The sequence below is a fragment of the Pseudopipra pipra genome, chromosome 20 (assembly GCF_036250125.1).
Source record: "Pseudopipra pipra isolate bDixPip1 chromosome 20, bDixPip1.hap1, whole genome shotgun sequence".
NCBI classification, from domain to species: Eukaryota; Metazoa; Chordata; class Aves; order Passeriformes; family Pipridae; genus Pseudopipra; species Pseudopipra pipra.
The window spans coordinates 10,768,939-10,788,293 of record NC_087568.1 but is presented as its reverse complement, the minus strand read 5'-3'; the positions used below and the strand labels follow the sequence as shown (position 1 = coordinate 10,788,293).

The 19,355-nt window shown below is 49.6% G+C and overlaps 1 protein-coding gene across 17 annotated transcripts in view; it reads right to left on the bottom strand.

Annotated features, from left to right (window-relative positions):
- Nucleotides 1-2,304: 2,304 nt before the first annotated feature.
- The window catches only part of ZNF618 (zinc finger protein 618), a 171,262-nt gene continuing 154,211 nt past the window's right edge, over nucleotides 2,305-19,355 (bottom strand). For 14 of the 17 annotated variants that reach the window (XM_064677192.1, XM_064677193.1, XM_064677205.1 and 11 more), the window contains 3 exons: nucleotides 19,163-19,240; nucleotides 13,875-13,976; nucleotides 2,305-11,357 (listed from right to left, as the gene is read on the bottom strand). In XM_064677192.1, coding sequence (XP_064533262.1) covers nucleotides 9,844-11,357; nucleotides 13,875-13,976; nucleotides 19,163-19,240 — 1,694 coding nt within the window. In that variant the 3' untranslated portion in view covers nucleotides 2,305-9,843. The remainder of the gene's footprint in view (nucleotides 11,358-13,874; nucleotides 13,977-19,162; nucleotides 19,241-19,355) is intronic. The other 3 variants (XM_064677200.1, XM_064677201.1, XM_064677195.1) reach the window with 1 other exon arrangement.

Below are 19,355 nucleotides of genomic sequence, written 5' to 3'. Positions count from 1 at the left end.
TGGACTCTGACCACAGCCTGACTTCCCAGCTGGACCTCCACCCTGTCCCATCCCCACAGAGCTGCCCAGTCACTGCTGGGCTGTGTCAGACCCTGGATACCCTCTCCAGATCCTGGAGATTTGGAGATTGACTTCCCAGCTGGACCTCAGACCTGCCCCATTGCCATGAGCTTGTCCCATGATCTGACTCCACGACCTCTGGGCCTGCCAGGGCAGTGAGACCCCCCTCAGCTCCCAGCACCCCATTCCTTAGGGAGCAGCTGCCCTGGCAGTGATGGGTGATGGAGAAACATCAAGAGGAAACTAAAAGAACTGAGATGTTACATGACATGATGTGGGTCACGATGTTCACCTAAAATTATGGGGGCCCAGGGCCACTCCCCCACACCCCCAGCCACAAACACACACTGGTACAGAGCTCTTGCTACACCTGGGCTGTTGTTCCCTGCTCCTCTCTCTGTTTCCACATACAGGATCTCAGGATGAACAAAACTCCAGGGAAATTGCTGAAGCTCAGATTAGAGCTGGTGAGTTCAACCAGCTTTGTTAGATCCATCAGTCCCTCTGAGATGGGAGGAAACTGGGGGATACCTCCAGCAGAGCATGAATTTGGAGCTACCAGTTCCATTACTGCTAAAGCTAAAGTAGTTGTGTCCTGTTAGGGCAGAAATTAGAGAACTGGGAAACACGGCAGGATTAGCTTAAGCCTCTTACATTCCCATTAGCAATCATTTTTATCCTTTTAAATGGCTCTAGCAAAAAGGACAATTGAGTGCCAGGAGCCACTGCTGTGCCAAGGAGCACCATCCTCCACTCTGCTGGGCATCCTGGCTTTACATTATCCACTTTACCTACGTAGATTTTCAAACAAATCCCAACCCCTGTCTGGCAGGACCTGAGGGCACCTGTTCTGACTGTTTACTAAAAGCCCTTTGCAAACCCCCTGCAAAGCCACAGCCATTCTTACCATTATAAACTGATAGTTGTACTTATTATTTTGGCTTATCTTCACACTTGACCAAGAGCCAAGAGCTTATCCAATGGCCAGACCCATTGTCACTCTTTGGGTTTTGTTTTTTCCCAACTAACAAATTCACTACAAATTTCCCAATTCTGTAGCACAGTGGTTTGGTTTGGTTTTGGTTTTTTGCCTACTTTTTGCAGAGTGGTGGGTGCAAGGTTAAAGAAACCCAGAGGACATCAAAACAGGTCAAAGGAAAGGACACATGAAGGGTGATGGACATTGTACCTTAGGATTTTCCAGTGTTAAGGCCTGACTGCCTCTTTTGAGTCCTGGTGTATGTACTTGTTCCACTTGGGACAATTCCTGGTGGTCTCTGGTTTGTTTGGAGGTGGGTCCTGGAGCTCCAGAGAGCATCAGTGAGTCCCTGCACACAGAACCAGCAGTGCCCCACTCATCAGCACATCTCTGGGACCCCCGGGACATCCTGGTGCAGGCCAAGCCTGTCATGGCCTGAGCCCAGATTTCTGTGCCCATTTTGGCTCCCACTATAAACAGCTGCCAAGGGCCTTGTCCTGGGGAGAAGGGAGGCTGCTCAGTGCCCGCTCAGGGCCCACCCAGTGCCTCTGTTCCCCTGGGGTGAAATCAAGCCCTCAGGTGGATCTGCTGGTACAGGTTTCACCTCTGGCCCTGCGAGTCCAGGCTGCCCAGCACCGGCTGGAACAGCTCCAGCAGAGGAAATCCAGCTGAGCTGACCCTGCCTGGGGTGAACACCAACACCTGGGTGCAGCCCCCAAACCACCCAGCTGCCCTTGGGGTTTAGGGCCCTTCCTGCTACAAACAAACCTCTCCTCGGTGAGGGAGGAGCAGCTCATGGCGCTGGGAACTGAAGGGATGCTCCAGGAAGTGCTTTGGGGAGCACTGGGTGCCTCAGGCACGTGGTGCCCAGTGTGGAGTTCTCTGGATGCCAAGTTCATATGGCTTCCCACTGCCAGAGGGCAGGGTTAGATGGGATATTGGGGAGAAATTGTTCCCTGTGAGAGTGGCACAGGTTGGGCAGAGAAGCTGTGGCAGCCCCATCCCTGGAAGTGTCCAAGGCCAGGTTGGACAGGGCTTGGAGCAACCTGGGCTAGTGGAAGGTGTCCCTGCCCATGGCAGGATGTGGAATGAAATGATCTTTCAGGTCCCTTCCCACCTAAACCATTCCACGATTCCATGAAATCCACCAGAGACCACTGCTGGGATCCAGGTCACTACCATGGATGTTCTCCCTCCTCACAGCAGGACATCAGCCCTGGGGAATGTCCCAATCACATGCTTGAAAAATAGAAAGGCTCAGACACTTTTCTTTTTCCTAAAGGTTGTTTTATTGTAAAACCATAAATACAACACTGACATGAAAATCCTCAAGCAACGGATGCTTTCTTACAGTTACAGTTTGTCTTCTGCCTTGGCATCAACTCTGAAAAGAATGTTGCAGAAACATGTCTCTAAGGTATTTCCAAATAACCGAGCTCTGGCCTGGAGCGCTCGGCCCCTTTGGAAGCTAAGTGGAACTATTCCTTCTCTCCTGTGGAATATTTCCATTCAGACAGCAACAGACTTGTAAAAACAGCAACATTTAAACACCTTGATTTTTTTTTTCTATAATAATCCTTTTCATTTGACGTCAGTCTAAGTTTCAAACAGCACTGAATTCATTTAGCTGTAAAAAAAAAACAAACAACCAAACCAAAACCAAAACAAAATCCTAAAAAGAAAAAAAACAGCCTCAGAACTTGAGTTGGCCTCAAGCGTTCGTATATCACAACGAAAATCAGCAACTCAACCCCGTGCAATATTGCTCTCTAGTGAGTCATTTGATCCACACCAACAATACATGAGACTTCAAACAGGTTTTGTTTTGTTTATTAACACAGCAAGTGTGACATTAGATAACCTTTTAAATACAGTACATGGTACAGCGCGGGGCCAGCTGCCCGCACGTTTCCCGTTATGAAGATAAAGCCAGCGGTGGCGGTTTATAAAAATATTGTGTTGCTACAAAAGTATAAATTAATGCTACCGGTATTAAGAAATATTAAACACATAAAACTTATAAGGATTAAGAAAAATATTCATTAATACCTGTAGAAAACTCTGGCCTAAAAAAGATATTTTTTGTATATTTTTTGTATATTTTTTTTGTATTTTTTAAGATGACATGAGTGCGCTCGCGGGCGGGGCCGCGGGCGCGTCTGTGGTATTGCCTAGAACATCTGCATCTACAGAAAGGAGGGAAATGCACACGAGTTACTGAGGGAGGGAGGGCGAGAGGGACAGGAGAAGTTAATCTTTGCTTGATGAAACAACAAGAATTGAGCCCCTCCAGAGGAGGTTTGGGAAAACGGACGTACGGGCGAGGAACAGCTTCTCCTTTCAGACTGGCTGCAAACAGGGATCTCCCACGGTTGGGTTTGTCACCATGACACTGTCTGGCTACGGCGTGGACCACGATCATCACGGCCTGGGTGGTGTGTGCTACTCCTGGACCTGTCACCTGCCACCAAGGGTTCAGTTCATCCACTACCAGTTTTCCTTTTAAAGAATTAAAGAAAATAATGTTAAAGTCCCACTAAGTTTCAAGGGACCATGGAAAACAGACTGTTGCTCCTTCCAGAATACATGCCTCCTTCCTTGAGTGGAAAGATCCTTCTCCATAGACAGCAAGGGGAAAATATTCCCTTCTCCCAAGCCACAGCCCCCTGGAAAAAAGAATCCCACCCTATGCACAGACACTGCAGAGACCACCGCCAGAACCCCCAAGAGATGGGAACAAGGATTCAAGGCTGATGAGGCTGGCAGTGTCTTTTTAAGGAACTTTGGTTGCAAAAAGCAAGGGTTGGACATGCCTGTGGTCATCAATACCCATCGTTAAGGCTGCACTGCTCACCCAGGTCCCACTGTCAGTGATGCCACAGCGACGGGAGAAGAAAATCCTGCCAGTCAAATCCTGCCAGTCACTGGATGATCTTGTGCATCAATGAACCATTTAGAGCCTCATTTTAAAAGATACTCTAAAAAATTCCAACTCAGCTGCCTACGGATCAGGAAACCCCAAGGGTCTATGGATAAACCATTGTATATGCGAGCAAAACTCCCTCAAGTTATAAACAAAGGACTCTGTAACAGCAGGAGTAAAAACACAACGAACCAGCCAAACTAGAACTGAAATGAAACAGAAATCACACAAACATTCAGTAGATAAAATTAAATTTCAGGGCAACCCACTGTCATTGGTTCACCATTTCTGGCCTAGCGTAGGCAGACTCTCCCCCAGGCCTGAGGGCTGTTCCAGCAGAGCTGGGCTGGGCTTTACTGTTTGCTCAGTGGCACTTCAGAAGCCCCAAGAAGATGGTGACCTGTGGCACGGGGACAGGTCCCACACACCGGAACAGGGAGATCTTATTGCTACAGAGTGACAGCTTCAGAGATACCTGATATGGGACACTGGGGCTCAGCCAATGGTTCTGGGCGTTCTCAGTGGATCCCACAGATTCCAGACCATTGTGTAGCACAGAAAATGCACAGCAGAAGCAGCAAAACATTGAACACTGTCCCCCAGCCTGATTCTCCACCTTGGCAGTGCAAGGGCTCCTCAACTGGTGTTTTCTCCTCAGCCAACTCCCTCCTTGTTGGAACCTGGCTGATGGATATACTGCAGTGCTGGGAAGGGTTTGGTGCTGCTGAGGAATGGGAGAATAGGAAGGAAGATGCTCTGTGAACCCTCCTGGATCTTCTGGGCAGGACTGGCTTTTCCCACCCCTACATCCAGTCCCTTTTCTCTCAGCAAGGTCCAGAGCAGCCTCGTGCCCCACGGAGTGAACTCCAGGAGCTGTGCAGCCTTGCTTTCAATGACAAAGCTCAAAAAGCATTCCCCTAGGAAACTCCTCCCAGGTGAATAGATTTCTTTTCCCTGAAGAGGCTTCCATGAATCTGTCTTTAGTGTCTTTTTATTTTTATCCCTTTATTCCTAACTACTCCATAGGGTGTAACTAGTCCTTTCCTGTGGGAATGCTCACAGGAGCTCCTTGCCTCTCCCTCAGCCAGAGAGGAGCCATGAGAGATTCAAGTCTTTCCTTAGCACAGAGTGGCACTCCCAGCCCTGCTCTTTTAGTGTTGTTTGATTCATCAGCAACTTGGTGCTCCTAGAGCAGCAGGATGTCCCTGCTCCGGTGTCCACCATGGGCTGCTGCAGGGTCCAGAGTGGAACTGGCCCCTCAGACTGGGTGAAGCTGAGCAGATTCAGCCACCAAAACAAAATTTGTGGTAATTGTGCTAAACTGGGTTACTGCAGACAGTTGGAGAAAAACCATCCCACCCCCTGAGCCATCTCACTGAACACTGTGAACTCCACCACCACCATTTAGAATCACAGAAAGTTCTGAGTTGGAAGCAACCCACCAGGATCATCGAGTCAAACTCTTAAGTGAATGGTCTGTACGGGGATCAAACCTGTGACCTTGGCATTATTAGCACCAGCCGAGCTCACCTCTAGAGCTCAAGCCATTTCCAGAAGTATCTCCCTGCTATTTTCAGTCATTCCCAAGCTTTGAGAGTATCTGCTGCAAATTCATTTGCAAAATTCACATAAAGGTCATGACTCCCTGAGCTGCTGCTGGACGTGTTCTCTGCCCAGCAAGCGCAGATTAACCAGTGCAGGTGGTTTGTGTGGATGCTCAAACCAGTTTAGCTCAAGATTAAACTGGTTTAAACAGCAATGAATGAACAACTGAATTAGACAAAACCTGAGCCCACCGTTGGCTTTCACAGGAAGTTTTCCAGATTCACTAGTTCAAATACACCCAAAGCAGTTTCCTCAGCACAGACAGAGAGACTGGACAGAAAAGAAAGTTCACCTGAACCTGACCCGGGTGCAAGACACCAAGCCTATCCTGCAGGTCAGACCACAACTACTGCCTGCTCTTGGAGACATGGGGAGGGGACAGATCAGGAAACAAATCTGGGCTCCACAGCCCTCTGGCTGCTGCACTCACACAAAAACAACCTCCTGAAGAGCTCTGCCTCTATATCCCACTCTCTGTTTTCTAGTAACAAGGATCTTCAGACAGGACTGGAAGGCCCTTCACTCTGACAGTTCACCTGCTGGTGCTTGTCCCCCAGCCTGAAGGTCAGAACCCTCCCAAAGCCAACTGGGAAGCCAGAAAGAGAAGTCTGTAAGGTCGGGCACAGAGTCAGCAGCAGGAACAAGTGACTGCCTGGATGCCCCCCCATTTCCGTATCCCAACACATTTCTCTAGTGTGAGTGAAGGAAACCAAGAAGCAGAAGGCAAAATCCCAACATGACCTACCAGAGGATGATCCCAATTTTGGGGACTTCTCTAGCTCAAAGGGGGCAGAACCTCATGACAGCTCTCTCCTCTGCAGCCTCCCAGCCCAGGATGGGAAGTGCTCCCTACAGCATGTGCTGCTCCACACCCTGAGGCATCACAGAGCAGGAACAGAGCAGTTTGCGTTGAGCAACCTGGCAAAGAAGAGCTTCCAGAACTCAGACCTTGGTAAAGTATTTTTGCTCCCTAGACTGTGAATCCAAGCCTTGAAGATGGAAGGAGGAACAGAAGCAAAAGCTTGGCATTTAGGGTAAATACCTGTGCTACAGATGTATTTCTCTGCTTTTAATTAAGTCTAGTACCAGACAGAAGGGAGCCTGGGAGCAGACATAGCATGAACAGCTCCTCTGAGCTGAACACCCAGTAACCACGCTTAGGAGTCATGAAAAGCTACAGCTTCTTAGTCTGAGTTCTGGAGGAGATTGCTCCAATTCAGGTCTTAGGTCTCATCTTGCTTTTTCAGCTAAGTTGAGATTTTTAGTCTTTGGGAGAATGGCATCTACCCGACATCACGGCATGTTTAACATCCATCATTAGTGCAAACAGCCCAAGTTGCCTTGGAGAGGACAGTTATTGGGATGGGGGAGAGGGCCAGTCCATCCCTCTCTTTGGTCAGCACAGCAAGAACACTCCAGACCTGGTGCCAAAACCACAGTGTGAGGAGGGAAAGGAGAGAGGGCTGGGAGGTCAGGGTGGCTGTGCAGCCATGGTCCTGCTCCATGTGCTGGGCACAGAGGACTGCAATTTACCCAATTCTCAATGCCAGGGCTTTACACCCATGCTAACTCTGCCTTGCCTGCTTCCCACCCTCAAGGCCTCACAGATAGAGAGTACAATGAGCCCCAGCTGGCAAATCCCACTGAAGTCATCCATCTGTGCCTTGCAAAGGAGTGCTGGGGGCTGGAACTGCCTTTCCAAAGGAATATAAGGACTTTGCACATTCCCCTGAGCATCAAAGAGCCTGGGAGCTCTCAGGGTCTCTGATGAACCACACAAAAAGGTGTAACATGCCATTAGGAGAAATAACTAAAAATCCTGGTCCTTGTGCCACCAGATGAGCTGTGTGGTACACACTCTGTGTCTCCAAAGCTAATTCTGCTTTGGAATCATCCTCTAGACAAGTTTTCATGCTGTCAGGTACCCGTGGGCCCAGCAGCTCACACAGCTCACTGTCAGTGGCACGAATCTCACTCAGGTCTTCTGTTTGACACTTCATTTTTGTCTCAAACAGGCTTCTCCTGCCACGCAAGTCCCAAGAGCTGTGTCACCATGGGCCCAGCTGGTGGCTGGGCAGGCAGGAGTTGCAGAGGAGAAAAGAAAACCAGCAAGAAGAAAAGGTGGCCCTATAACCAACACCTCCATTAGCCACTGCCAGGGAAATCAGATGCCCAAGTGCCTTTGCCTTGGCAGGTCCTCTTCACCCGCAGCTGCCAGTGGGGTGGCAGGCTGTGTGATGTACACAGGCAAGACTTAACATTTAGGAGACACCTGGTTTTGCCCTGATGCCAGTAACAGTGCCAAGAGGTCAACCCAGACTCAAGCCAATGGAAGACAGCTGGGTGCCAAGAGCTATCCTCAGTAACCCTGGGCTGGGAAAGATTCCAGCACCCGAACTGTGTCCCTGAGTCCCGTGCCAGTGCAGGTGTCAGTGCCTGAGAGGCTCAGGGCATCTGCACACAAAGCCTGAGAGATTTGGTTTGCTATTTCTCATGTCTTGGAACGTGCAACTTCTCTTACAGCCATAGATGGGCAGGTGGGATCTTGGTTTAACATCTGGTCAACAGCAGCACGTCAAAGAGGCCCCCCAATCTTCCCCCCTGCGTTGTCAGCCACCAGCAAACACCTCGTGCTGCTGAGGGGCTCCAGCTGAGCCAGTCCCTCCTCCTGACCCTCCCATGCACTGGGACTGCAGCTCCTGAAAGCAGGAGAGACTACTGAAAAAATCACAATTGGCTTCCATTCTCCTCCAGGATATCAGTCCCAGTGGTGAAAAACAGTTTGGCACCAGAGGCTGGGAATTGTCCAAGAGGCACCAAACCTGACAGAGATGCAGGAGCTGTGCCTGTGGGCAGGAAACACCACAGAGCACTGGCCCTGGGGGACAGCAGAGTGACTGAGATGGCTCTGGGTTATGATCATCTCCAATTGCATTTGGGCTGAGCCAGGACGTGGGAAGTTTCAGGGCCCGTGGCCTTCCCAGCTAGAACGAGTCAGCAACAGAACAAGTAGTGTAATGCACTGTAGGTATCAAAAAGACATTCGTGCCACTAGAGGAAACCATTCCAAATAAAAATGGGAAGATATTCTTTGCACTCAATCAGGAGCACTTACATTCAGAAGGATCTTTGAGCCCATGCACTTCTCTAAGCTTCCTTCAAACCCCAGTTTGACAAAACTGATGAGCTTTGTTCCCCTGAAAAATCATACACCTTGGTTTGTCCTTGGCATTGAGAAGGTTGGTTTGTGTGTAACTGAGACACTTTTAAACAAAAAAGTTCAGGTAAAACGGTTCTCTGGCAGACCGGACAAGCTCACTAGTGGCCCACAGCCATCTGTGCTGTCACCACTTACTTTTCCTGGTTTCTAGGCTTTTCTATATAAACAACTGCTGTGGTTCCCATAAGGATACTATTTAATTGCAAATGGGCTACTCTAGAACAAGTCTGAGAATGCCTGATGCACAAAATTCACAGAAAAGCTAATTAACACCGGGAGTTCAGAAAAGAAGTTCTGCTGTAGAAAAATAAAGCCAAGAAACTTTACAATTACAGACATTTTCTGCCATAAACCATTTCTCTTAGTTTGAAATCAAACTTATAATCACTAGCTACCACATTAAACTCAAAACTGGGAGTGGAGGCAGAAGAGTAACTTTTGGTTTTTTGGAAAAAAGCATATATGGAAAGGATAAAAATAAAATTAAAACCCAAAACCCTTCAAGTCTCCCTTCCCTGATTTCTAAAGGTCCCAGTGTTGGTAGAACACAGCTGCCCTGATACGTGCACCAGGTGCCAGGAAGGCCTCAGCCAAGTGCCCTCAAGGTGTACAGTTATTCAAAGGAGCAAAGTCCAGTGCAGAACTGGTCTGTTCAGTGGAGTCTGATTATCCATGGCAAGATGGCCCAGGGGACAAGAGGAAAGGTGGGGTGGAGGAGAAACAAAAGAAACTTCAAGTCACTTTAGATCTCAGCTGCCTGAAGACTTTAGAACATCAGCCTCCCATTCGTCTGCCCACTTGAAAACATTAGAAAGTCTGTCAAGTCCACACACTATCTATGGAAAGGAGCACGTTCCTGGCAGAGGGCTGTCTCTCTCCCATGCTCAGCTTTCCTTTCAAACTTAATTTTATATATATTTATATTTTTATATATATATAAAAAAGCACTTGGTTTCCAGGGGCATTCATAATGAGGTCCACAGTGTTTAGAACTTAAAATTCTTTTTCTTTGTTTGGAACAGTGTTTTAGAGTTTTGTTTTAATTAACAGACAGTCTTAAAGCATGTTGGACTTCAAAAACATGAGTTTGTTCATGTCTTCTGGACTGAGTAGCCGTCTCCTTTTGATCAAGAGAGCCTGCTCACACATATTTACACATTCGCTCCTGGCACCCACAGCAGGCACTGCTAAGAGCCAAAAGGCCAGCTTGGCTAGTTTTGTATGCTTTTGGGTAACACACGACCAGTACTGAAACAGGTCAGGGGTGGCCTGGAAGAGAGGTTCTTGCAAATAATCATAGACTTCATTTTTCCCGAACCAATCTTCTTCCTGAGCTGCTGTGGCTTCCCCTGCTGCACGAGGCTTCTTGGTTGAAGGTTCAAATTCTGTTTCTTCTGCCCAGGACTCTTTCACCTCATTGATCAACTCACAGACCTTGCCAATGATCTCTTCATGCTGGTAGGGCGGGACGGGCCGCAGCTTCTGCTGAGGGTCTAAGATCATGGCTACCTTGTGTGCCGAATGAACTTTGAAGTTCTCCTTCAGCGCCTCCAAGAAGAGGTGGCAGAGTTTGCTGACCACGCCAGCATCGTTAGCTTTGGAAGTGAACAGTTTCTCCAGTTTGACGTAGGTGGGCAGGACCAGCTGCAGGGTGGGCCGGCTCTCGTTGCTCAGCTCGATCACGGCCTGTTTCACCGGAGCCAGGATGGCTGCCAGGTTGCTGAGCAGGTGCTTGTTCAGGTTTTGGATGAGGTTCATCTTCTTGGCCCTGCTGTAGAACTCGCAGATCTGCTCGTAGCGCTCGTGGACGAGCAGGAGGGAGTCGGTGACCGAGTTCCAGCAGGGCGGGGGGGAGGTCTCTTCCAAGGAGCCAAAGGTCTCCTTCGAGAGGCCTGTGGATCCCGCCAGATCTTCACAGACATTCAGGAGCTCGATCACCTCGTGCATATTGCGAGCCTGTAGTGTTCTCTTGTTGAGCACACTCTGTACCACTGAGTTCAAGGCACAGGCCGAGCAGCGCAGGCACATGCCCGCCTTGGAGAATGCCGAGGAGTTGACTTTGCAGTCTGTGACATACACCGTCCTGATCTCCGACATGACAAACTCCGACAGCACATTCTGCACCCAGTGGTGGATAAAATCACCATTGTCTCGAATGTCTACACCCTTAATTCCCAGGACGTAACTCTTGATGTGGTTGCCCTCCACCTGGTAGGCGGTCAGGATGTAGCAGGAGTCGGGGCCGACGCTCTGCGAGTGGCAGGTGACCCCGATGCCCAGGCAGGCGTTGCTGCCCAGGGCGCAGGTGACCTTCACCTTCACCTGGTTGTACATCCGAGGCAAGTGCTTCAGAGCCAGTGTGTTGAAATTGCCCAGGATCTCGGTGACAGAGAAGGCACCATAGCGAGCCCCACTGTCCACCAGGGTCTGTGCCAGCTTGATGAACTCCTTCCCGCTCACCACGCTCAGCACCCCGAGGTCAGTGCACATCACCCGCAGCAGCCTCTCGGCGATGTTCTGCCGCTCCTTCTCCGGGATCGCGCTGTTCCCCATGGAGCCGCTCGCGGACGCTGCAGGGAAACACAAGCGAGGCGAGAAAGCACTGCATGAGCCCCTCTGCAACTGGAGAGGAGGAACTCACAAAACAATCCTCAGAGACTCCAAAGAGGTGGAACATGCCCAGATGATGGAAGAGACACCTCCAACCCTGGATTTTTTTCCCCCAAGGTTTCTGGACAAGGAACCTCGAGGGACAAGCTCTTGCTCAGAGCAGCAAGATGTTTATCTGCATGGTGTCCCTGGTGTGGGGACAGACAGAGCCCACACTACTTCCAATCCAGTGCCTCACCTGATGGCACCTCTGTGCTGCTCACTGAGGAACTGCCTAGGTAAGTTATAATCATGTTTGCTATTCATGTCTACAGGTTGATGGTCACAGCTTAGCCCAGATGGAAAAATGGACATAGAATCATAGTATCACAGACTGGTTTGGCTTGGAAGGGACCTTAAAGACCATCTTGTTCCAGCCACCTGCTATGGGCAGGGACACCTTCCACTAGCCCAGGTTGCTCTAAACCCCATCCAACCTGGCCTTGGACACTTCCAGGGATGGGGCAGCCACAGCTTCTCTGGGCAACCTGTGCCAGGGCCTCCCCACCCTCACGCAGAACAATTTCACCCCAACATCCCATCTCACCCTGTCCTCTGGCAGTGGGAAGCCACTCCCCTTTGTCCTGTCCCTCCAGGCCCCTTGTCCCAAGTCCCTCTTCGTAGAATCATAGAATCATAGAATAGATTGGGTTGGAAAAGACCTCCAAGATCATCAAGTCCAACCCCTGATCCAACTCCAATTACTATATCATGGCACTAAGGGCCACATCCAATCTCTTTTTAAAAACCTCCAGGGATGGTGAATCCACCACCTCTCTGGGTAGGCCGTTCCAATGCCTGATAACCCCCTCTGTAAAGAATTTCTTCCTAACATCCAACCTAAACCTCCCCTGGCAGAGCTTGAGCCCGTGTCCCCTTGTCCTACTGTTGGCTGCCTGGGAGAAGAGACCAACCCCCGCCTGGCTATAACCTCCCTTCAGGTAGTTGAAGAGAGTGATGAGGTCGCCTCTAAGCCTTCTCTTCTCCAGACTAAACAACCCCAGCTCCCTCAGCCTCTCCTCATAGGACTTGTGCTCCAGTCCCTTCACCAGCCTCGTTGCTCTTCTCTGGACCTGCTCCAGCACCTCAATATCCTTCCTGAACTGAGGGGCCCAGAACTGAACACAATACTCAAGGTGTGGCCTCACCAACGCAGAGTACAGGGGAAGGATCACTTCCCTGCTCCTGCTGGCCACGCTGTTCCTGATGCAGGCCAGGATGCCATTAGCCTTCTTGGCCACCTGGGCACACTGCTGGCTCATGTTCAGCCTCCTGTCAATTAGTACCCCCAGGTCCCTTTCCGCCTGGCTGCTTTCCAGCCACTCTGTCCCCAGCCTGTAGTGCTGCAGGGGGCTGTTGTGGCCAAAGTGCAGGACCCGGCACTTGGCCTTGTTGAACTTCATCCCATTGGAATCAGCCCATCTCTCCAGTCTATCCAGATCCCTCTGCAGAGCCCTCCTGCCTTCCGGCAGGTTGACACTCCCTCCCAGTTTGGTGTCATCTGCAAATTTGCTGATGATGGACTCAATCCCCTCATCTAAATCATCGATAAAGATGTTAAACAGGACTGGACCCAGCACTGACCCCTGGGGAACACCATTGGTGACCGGTCGCCAACTGGTCGCCAACTGGATGCAGCTCCTGGAGCCTCTTTAGGCACTGGAAGGGGCTCTCAGGTCTCCCTGGAGCCTTCTCTTCTCCAGGTGAACCCCCCCAGCTCTCCCAGCCTGGCTCCACAGGAGAACACCTTTCCACTGTTGTGAGTTGGTTCTCTTCTTTGAGACTGTTATTTTAAGAGCAACTGCTCCAGTGAAGCATCCAACATTTTTCACCATCTCAAACAGTGCTGAAGCCCAAGTTCCCATTTCTTCCCTGATCTTCATCAACCCTGATTTCAGACAATATTAATGTCATTTTTGGCCATACCAGAACAAAAAAAGCACCACAGTTTTGTATCCCCCTTTCCCCCTGGCTGCTCAGCTCAAATGCTTTGGAACTGATTTCCCTGGGCTGTATTTTCCCTTTTCCCATCTTGGGAGGCCATGGGAGGATCTCTGGACAAAGCCACAGAGCAGCTGTCTGCCAGCACAGAGACTGACATGTTATGCCTATGTCATGCCAGGATGACTAGATTAGTTTTTTAACTCCAGATTGGGAAGTCTGACCTTGGATCAGAAGTTAATTTCTTCCAGGGGTTCCCAAACGCATCTTCCTCACAAACCTTCCCAACCATCTCCCAGGGTTCTTTGTGCACACGAGTGCTCCTGTAACAGGAAGGGGTGCTCTGCTCTGCCAGGCAGGACATGAATTATGGATGAAATCAAGAGCAGTTCAGTGAGGACTAGGGCCTTGTGCAGTACCCATCACTGCTGCACCCTCTGAGTCACTGTTGTAACGGGACAGGTAAGCCCAGGATGAGGAGTGAAGGTGCTACGTACTGTTGTTGGCATTATTTCTTTGGAGCTGTGGTTTCCACTTCTCTTCAACCACAGGGAGAGGTGACCTGGGCTGGTTGGAGGCAATGTTGTTCTCATTGTCAGCTGTGGGGCAAGAGACAGGCAAGGGTTAGAAGCACAAGATGATAAATGCTTAAAGCACAGGAAGAAGAACAGGAAACTATCCATGTGCTCAGCAGTTCCTTAGGATTCCCTTAACTAAGGTGAAAATAAGCTACTACACTCTCTGTAGTTCTTAGACAGTTTTCAGTGAGCTGGTACAGCACCCTCAGAAACCTTGAAACTGTCTTTGGACTCACAACCTGCCACCTCCCCAAATGTATCTGCAATGGCTTTTTCTGTGCATCAGCACACCTTGAGAAATGTCTTCTGCTGAGCTGAAGCTGCATCCCAAGAGGAATGGAAGGTCCCTGTGCAGCCTGACTTGTTTAATTTTCTTGCTTCCGAAATGACAGGAGGTAAAACAGACATTGATCCTTCTTTTCCCTTATTGCCTCTTCCTGCACTGCAGGCAGCTGCCCTTTTCTCTCCTGTGAAGCACTTGGTTTTTCAAGCTGTGCTCAACCCCTCCGGATCTCATTATAATCTTTATATCTGGTTTCCTCCCCTGAAGAGAGTGGGCCAGTATCCTCAGACTGCAAACACAAAGCCAAATAACCAAGAGTCTGGAGTGTGACCAAAGATCATCCCACCCATGGCTGCAAAGACACCAACTGCCCCCAGAGTCTTTGTGCTTGTGTTCCCATTTCTGTGTATGGAACTGGGTCAAACGCTTTGGCTGTCAATCTGATGGGATCTTTCAAGGAAATGCAGGCAAGATCAGTAAATTCTCCATTATATCCATGTTTTTTCCTTTCCTGTGCCCCAAGAACTTCTCCCCACCCTCTAGAGGAAATTTTCTAGTTCTTAGTATGCTTCAGTCTGAAATGGTGATCTGAAATAGGCTGTGAAGCAACACTGACGTGCACAAAGAAATGAGGTGGAAGAAGCAGCAGAAAGATGGAGAGACTGATGACCAGGTTGAACAGAAGGATGGAATTAAACACAAAGAAAACAGAACAGGTCCTTTTTTCACCACAGCTGGACTTGTCTCACCTAATTTTGGACATCTGTTAGACACACCCCTCTTCAAACTGGCCTTTTACACTCAGTGACGCAAAAACAAGACTCACAAGAGCCTCTCATTCCCCCAGGCAGAACTAGAGCCTCTTGTACTGTAAGGTCATTGGTGTGAACTCACTGGAGTCACTGACTTCTGCACTGATTACTCAGGGGGTCCAGGCTGGCCTGGACACACCAGCACTCAGTGCAGTGACTCTGCCCCGTGCTCCAACAGCAGAGCACGAGCTCGAGCAGGGCCTGGAGCACACACAGCTCTGCAGCCAGGCTGCTCTGTCCATCAGGACACTCAAGAGAGGGCAAAGCTGCTCTTCTCCATGTGTGCCACCAACCTGGGAGAGAAGGGAGACCAGCAGTGATGCAATGGAGCTCCAGTGCTCTCCTCCTTACAGGCAAGTCCTCTCCTCTGAGCAGCTCTGACATTCACAGACCTGCACATCAACAGCCACAGGCTGCACAGCCACCAGTGGGTCTGGGCACTGCACTGGCACAGGCTGGATCAATACCTAAGAGCAATCCAGGACATGACAGGACCAGGGCTGACTCGAGGACTGCCTCGAGGTCTGTGTGTGCCCAGGGAATTCCCTGGCCATGGTGGGTACCTGGGGAGCACTGCCATACTCAGACTGCAGCCACAAGTTGGTGTTTGCAGGTGTGGAAGAGATATGAAAAGCAGGAGGCGCTCCAGTGACCAGTATGACACACCACCTTTCCCCCAGCATCTGCCCAGACTAATTGCTCTTGAGCTAATGACACCAGTGTCCTCAAATCCAAGCACCTGTGGGTGGGATAAGGAAAATGTTGGACATTGCCTACTAACTTTGGTAGGTAACTTCATGGTTCAGGCCTTCCTTGTCTTGGTGAGGATAGGTAGGGGTAGAAACCCTCTGTATTTCCTCACCATAACTCTTTTTATCTATTTCCTAACAATAGGGGATTTATTATATACAGATATCTGCTGGCATTCAGTATGGCATTAATGAGATTTACGCATTTCAGTCTCATCTTCCTTATCAGGCAGTCTGTGAACTACACAGATCATGGTTCTTTAATTTCTCTTCATGCCTCCAATCCTTTAATCCAGGTTCAGCCTAGTAGTCCTTTTATTTTTTCAGGCCTAGATTGTGGGAAGGGCATTATATGGCAGCACTCGACCTGAACAAAGTACTCTAAAGGGAGTCAAAGCTGTATATTGTACAGTGTAATTACAGAACAAATTCCTCTGCCTGGTGTTCTGCTGTTCTATTTCTGCCTTTCAGCACCCAATTTACATTCTAATTGCTTCTCCTCACTGTGTAGCTGCTTTATGGAGCTATAATCTCTCCTTATTACCTTCCAGCCTCCACACTCAGCCCTCCAAATGACTCTGTGTCCCTGGTTTTCTCCTGCAGGCCAGCAGCACGTTCCCTGGCCTCAGTCCCTCGTGAGGGGTTCAGGGGAGGCAGCACAGTCAGTTGGAAGAGATCAGCCCTTTGCATCACACACGACAAGCCAAACTGGGCTCCTGAACACATTAACTGAGGGAATATTTGACCCATACAGGTTTCCTGTATCCCTGCATCCCCATAATGAAATATTCCTTGGGCCAGACATATGGACTGGGCTAAACTGCCCCTATGTCAGTGTCCCCAGTCCGTGGATCTGGAGCCACCAGTTCTGCTGACCCCTGCAAGGTCCCTGCACTCCCAGACTTCAGAGATGTTGGGCCAACCTGCTCTTGGATATGGAAATAATAGAATCACAGAATCATGGAATTGTTTATGTTGGAAAAGACCATTAAGGTCATCAAATCCGAACATCAGCCCAGCACCACCACCATGGTCACCACTACACTAAACCATGTCCTCAAGTTACCTGGGGGAAGACACCGACCCCCACCTGGTTCCAACCTCCTGTCAGAGCAGAAGGCAACAAACCTCTGCCAGAGTAACTCAAGCTCTGTGTGGTCCCCACGGTGCTCTGCTCATGTGCAACACCCAGAGCTGGACACCCATCGGTGCTGGGTGTAGTTTTCACGTCTCTCCACTTTGCTTTGCCCTCATCCCACAGCAGCACGTCCTGCACCCACAGCCCTGGCTGCCCACGGGGGGGAAAGGCTGCTGCCCCCTCCAGAGGAAGAGGTGTGAGCGCAGGGCTGCCAAGCAACACACACAGAGATGCCACAGGAGAGGACAGTGGCTTTCACATGGGACAGCCTCCTAAAGGGGACAGCCACTCGAAGAAGACAGGGACAGGCTCACTGTCACTGTACTGGTGAGACACTCGGGAAGAAGCAGCCAAGCAGAAGACAGGGACTTGCAAACAGAGTAGGGAGAGATGAGAAAATAGTTTAACAAGAGTAATATTGAGCTGGGGAGAAGGGATTTACCCATTCATACAGCTCTGCAGGATACAACTGTACAGGAGTCAGATCACAGACACACCCAATCCCTCCAGCCCTGTTCTGTGCCCAGAGCAACCCAGGTGAACGATCACAGAACCACAGACTGGTTTAGATTGGAAGGGACTTAAAGATCATTCTGTTCCATCCCCTGCCATGGGCAGGGACACCTTCCACTAGCCCAGGTTGCTCCAGGCCCCGTCCAACCTGGCCTTGGACACTTCCAGGGATGGGGCAGCCACAGCTTCTCTGGGCAACCTGTGCCAGGGCCTCAGCACCTTCCCTGGAGCCCTCCCCATGGGTCACTTGTAAAGAAGAGAGAAGGAGGAAGCTGCCAGCAGCACTGGATTAAGATTCTCAACAGCTCACACCCTGCCTGTGAGCTGCCATTCTCCCACTGGACTCCTCAGCTTGGTCTCTCCTCTGCAGCTCCACTACTCAGTGCCACCAAGAGCTGAAACTCAAAATGCTGCATTTCAGTGCCAAGAGTCCAGAGCAAGGAACAGGATGGTCAGGACACAGTGTGGAGGCAGCAGAAACTGCCATGGAGAAGTAGCAAGTACAGACCCCAACACCACAGGGTGACAGCAGCCCTGAGTGGAGCTCCACTGCTCCTTGGGGTAACACAGAGTCCCAGCACTGCACAGGAACCAGCTCATGCTCTCACAGAAACCAAAACTCACGCCTTCTCCAAACAAATCACTCTAAAAGTCTCTTTGTAACCTTATATAGATGATAAATAAATCAGCTGCTGAACACACCCAAAGCCTGCATTACCATTTGCCAACAGGAACTGAATTGGATAGAGGAACCTCATGGATGAAGAACTCTAGGAGCACTGTTAAAATTAGGACTCCAGATAAACCACAGACCAAGAAAGAACTTTCATTAGAATTATTGTTACATAATGGAAAATACTCTTTTTCTCAAACCACTTGTCCCCCCTTGCCACTCTCCTCAGGGCCTGCATCAAATCTGCATCTCAACAGAGCAGCTGTTTGTTGGAGACCACAGGTCTGTCAAAGGGCATTTAATTGTTTTTAAACCTGTGTTAGTTCCCCTGAATTTTTATTGAAGAGAAAAAAAAAAAAAGAAAAAAATCTGGCAATATAAAAAAATCTCCCATTTCTGCATTTTTTAATGTGCTGAATGCTGTCTTTGAAAGAGCTCTGGCTTTGAAATTTTAAAATCATCTCCTATGTATCAAGACAGAAAAAAACCCCAGTGACTTAGAAACAAAGTACTGGAATGATTCCTCAGAATTTTCTTTTGTAGGAAGCTGTGAGGGAAATGAACACAACTGCTGAAATGCAAATTCTTCTTCTGAGAATTTCAGTCCTTTGCAGAACTCCAGGAGACACAAGCACAGGACTGGACTTGTGTGGACAAAGGCTCTGCTGCCCTGCAAGTGTTTTTGGTTTGTTTGCTTCCATGAGAACTACTCCTTTGGGAGGAGGAGGGATTTAACCTGCTGCAGGATCTTATGCATTGAGGATTCTCTAGATACCTTTGGATAAAGGGCATGAGTAGTGTGATGTGCTCTGTGCTAGCAGGGCATGATCCTCCTCTTCTATGGAAAGGAGCAATATTTAGGATGTACCCTGAGCCTGTGTGCTGTAGCCTTTGAGAGTCCACGTTTGCTGCAGGTGAAATGACTGGGGCTTTGGGAAGGGGGAGCACAGAGAGCCCTGTGGACACACACGGGGGTCAGCACAGGCAGCAGCGCAGAATTGAACTCTCCGCCTGCAGCGAGTCCAAGTGCCCGGCTTACCTGCGTGGGACTGCATGTGCTCCAGGAGATTGTTATAAAACTGGAACTGGATTCCACAAGCTCCACAGGTGTAAGGCTCTGTTTGGGAGAAATCAGTTCAGAAGAATTACACAGAGTATGCAGGGAAGCAGCACACGTGCACACTGCAGGCTGTACAGCAGCGGGGCCGGACCTTGGGGACACCTCGGGCACG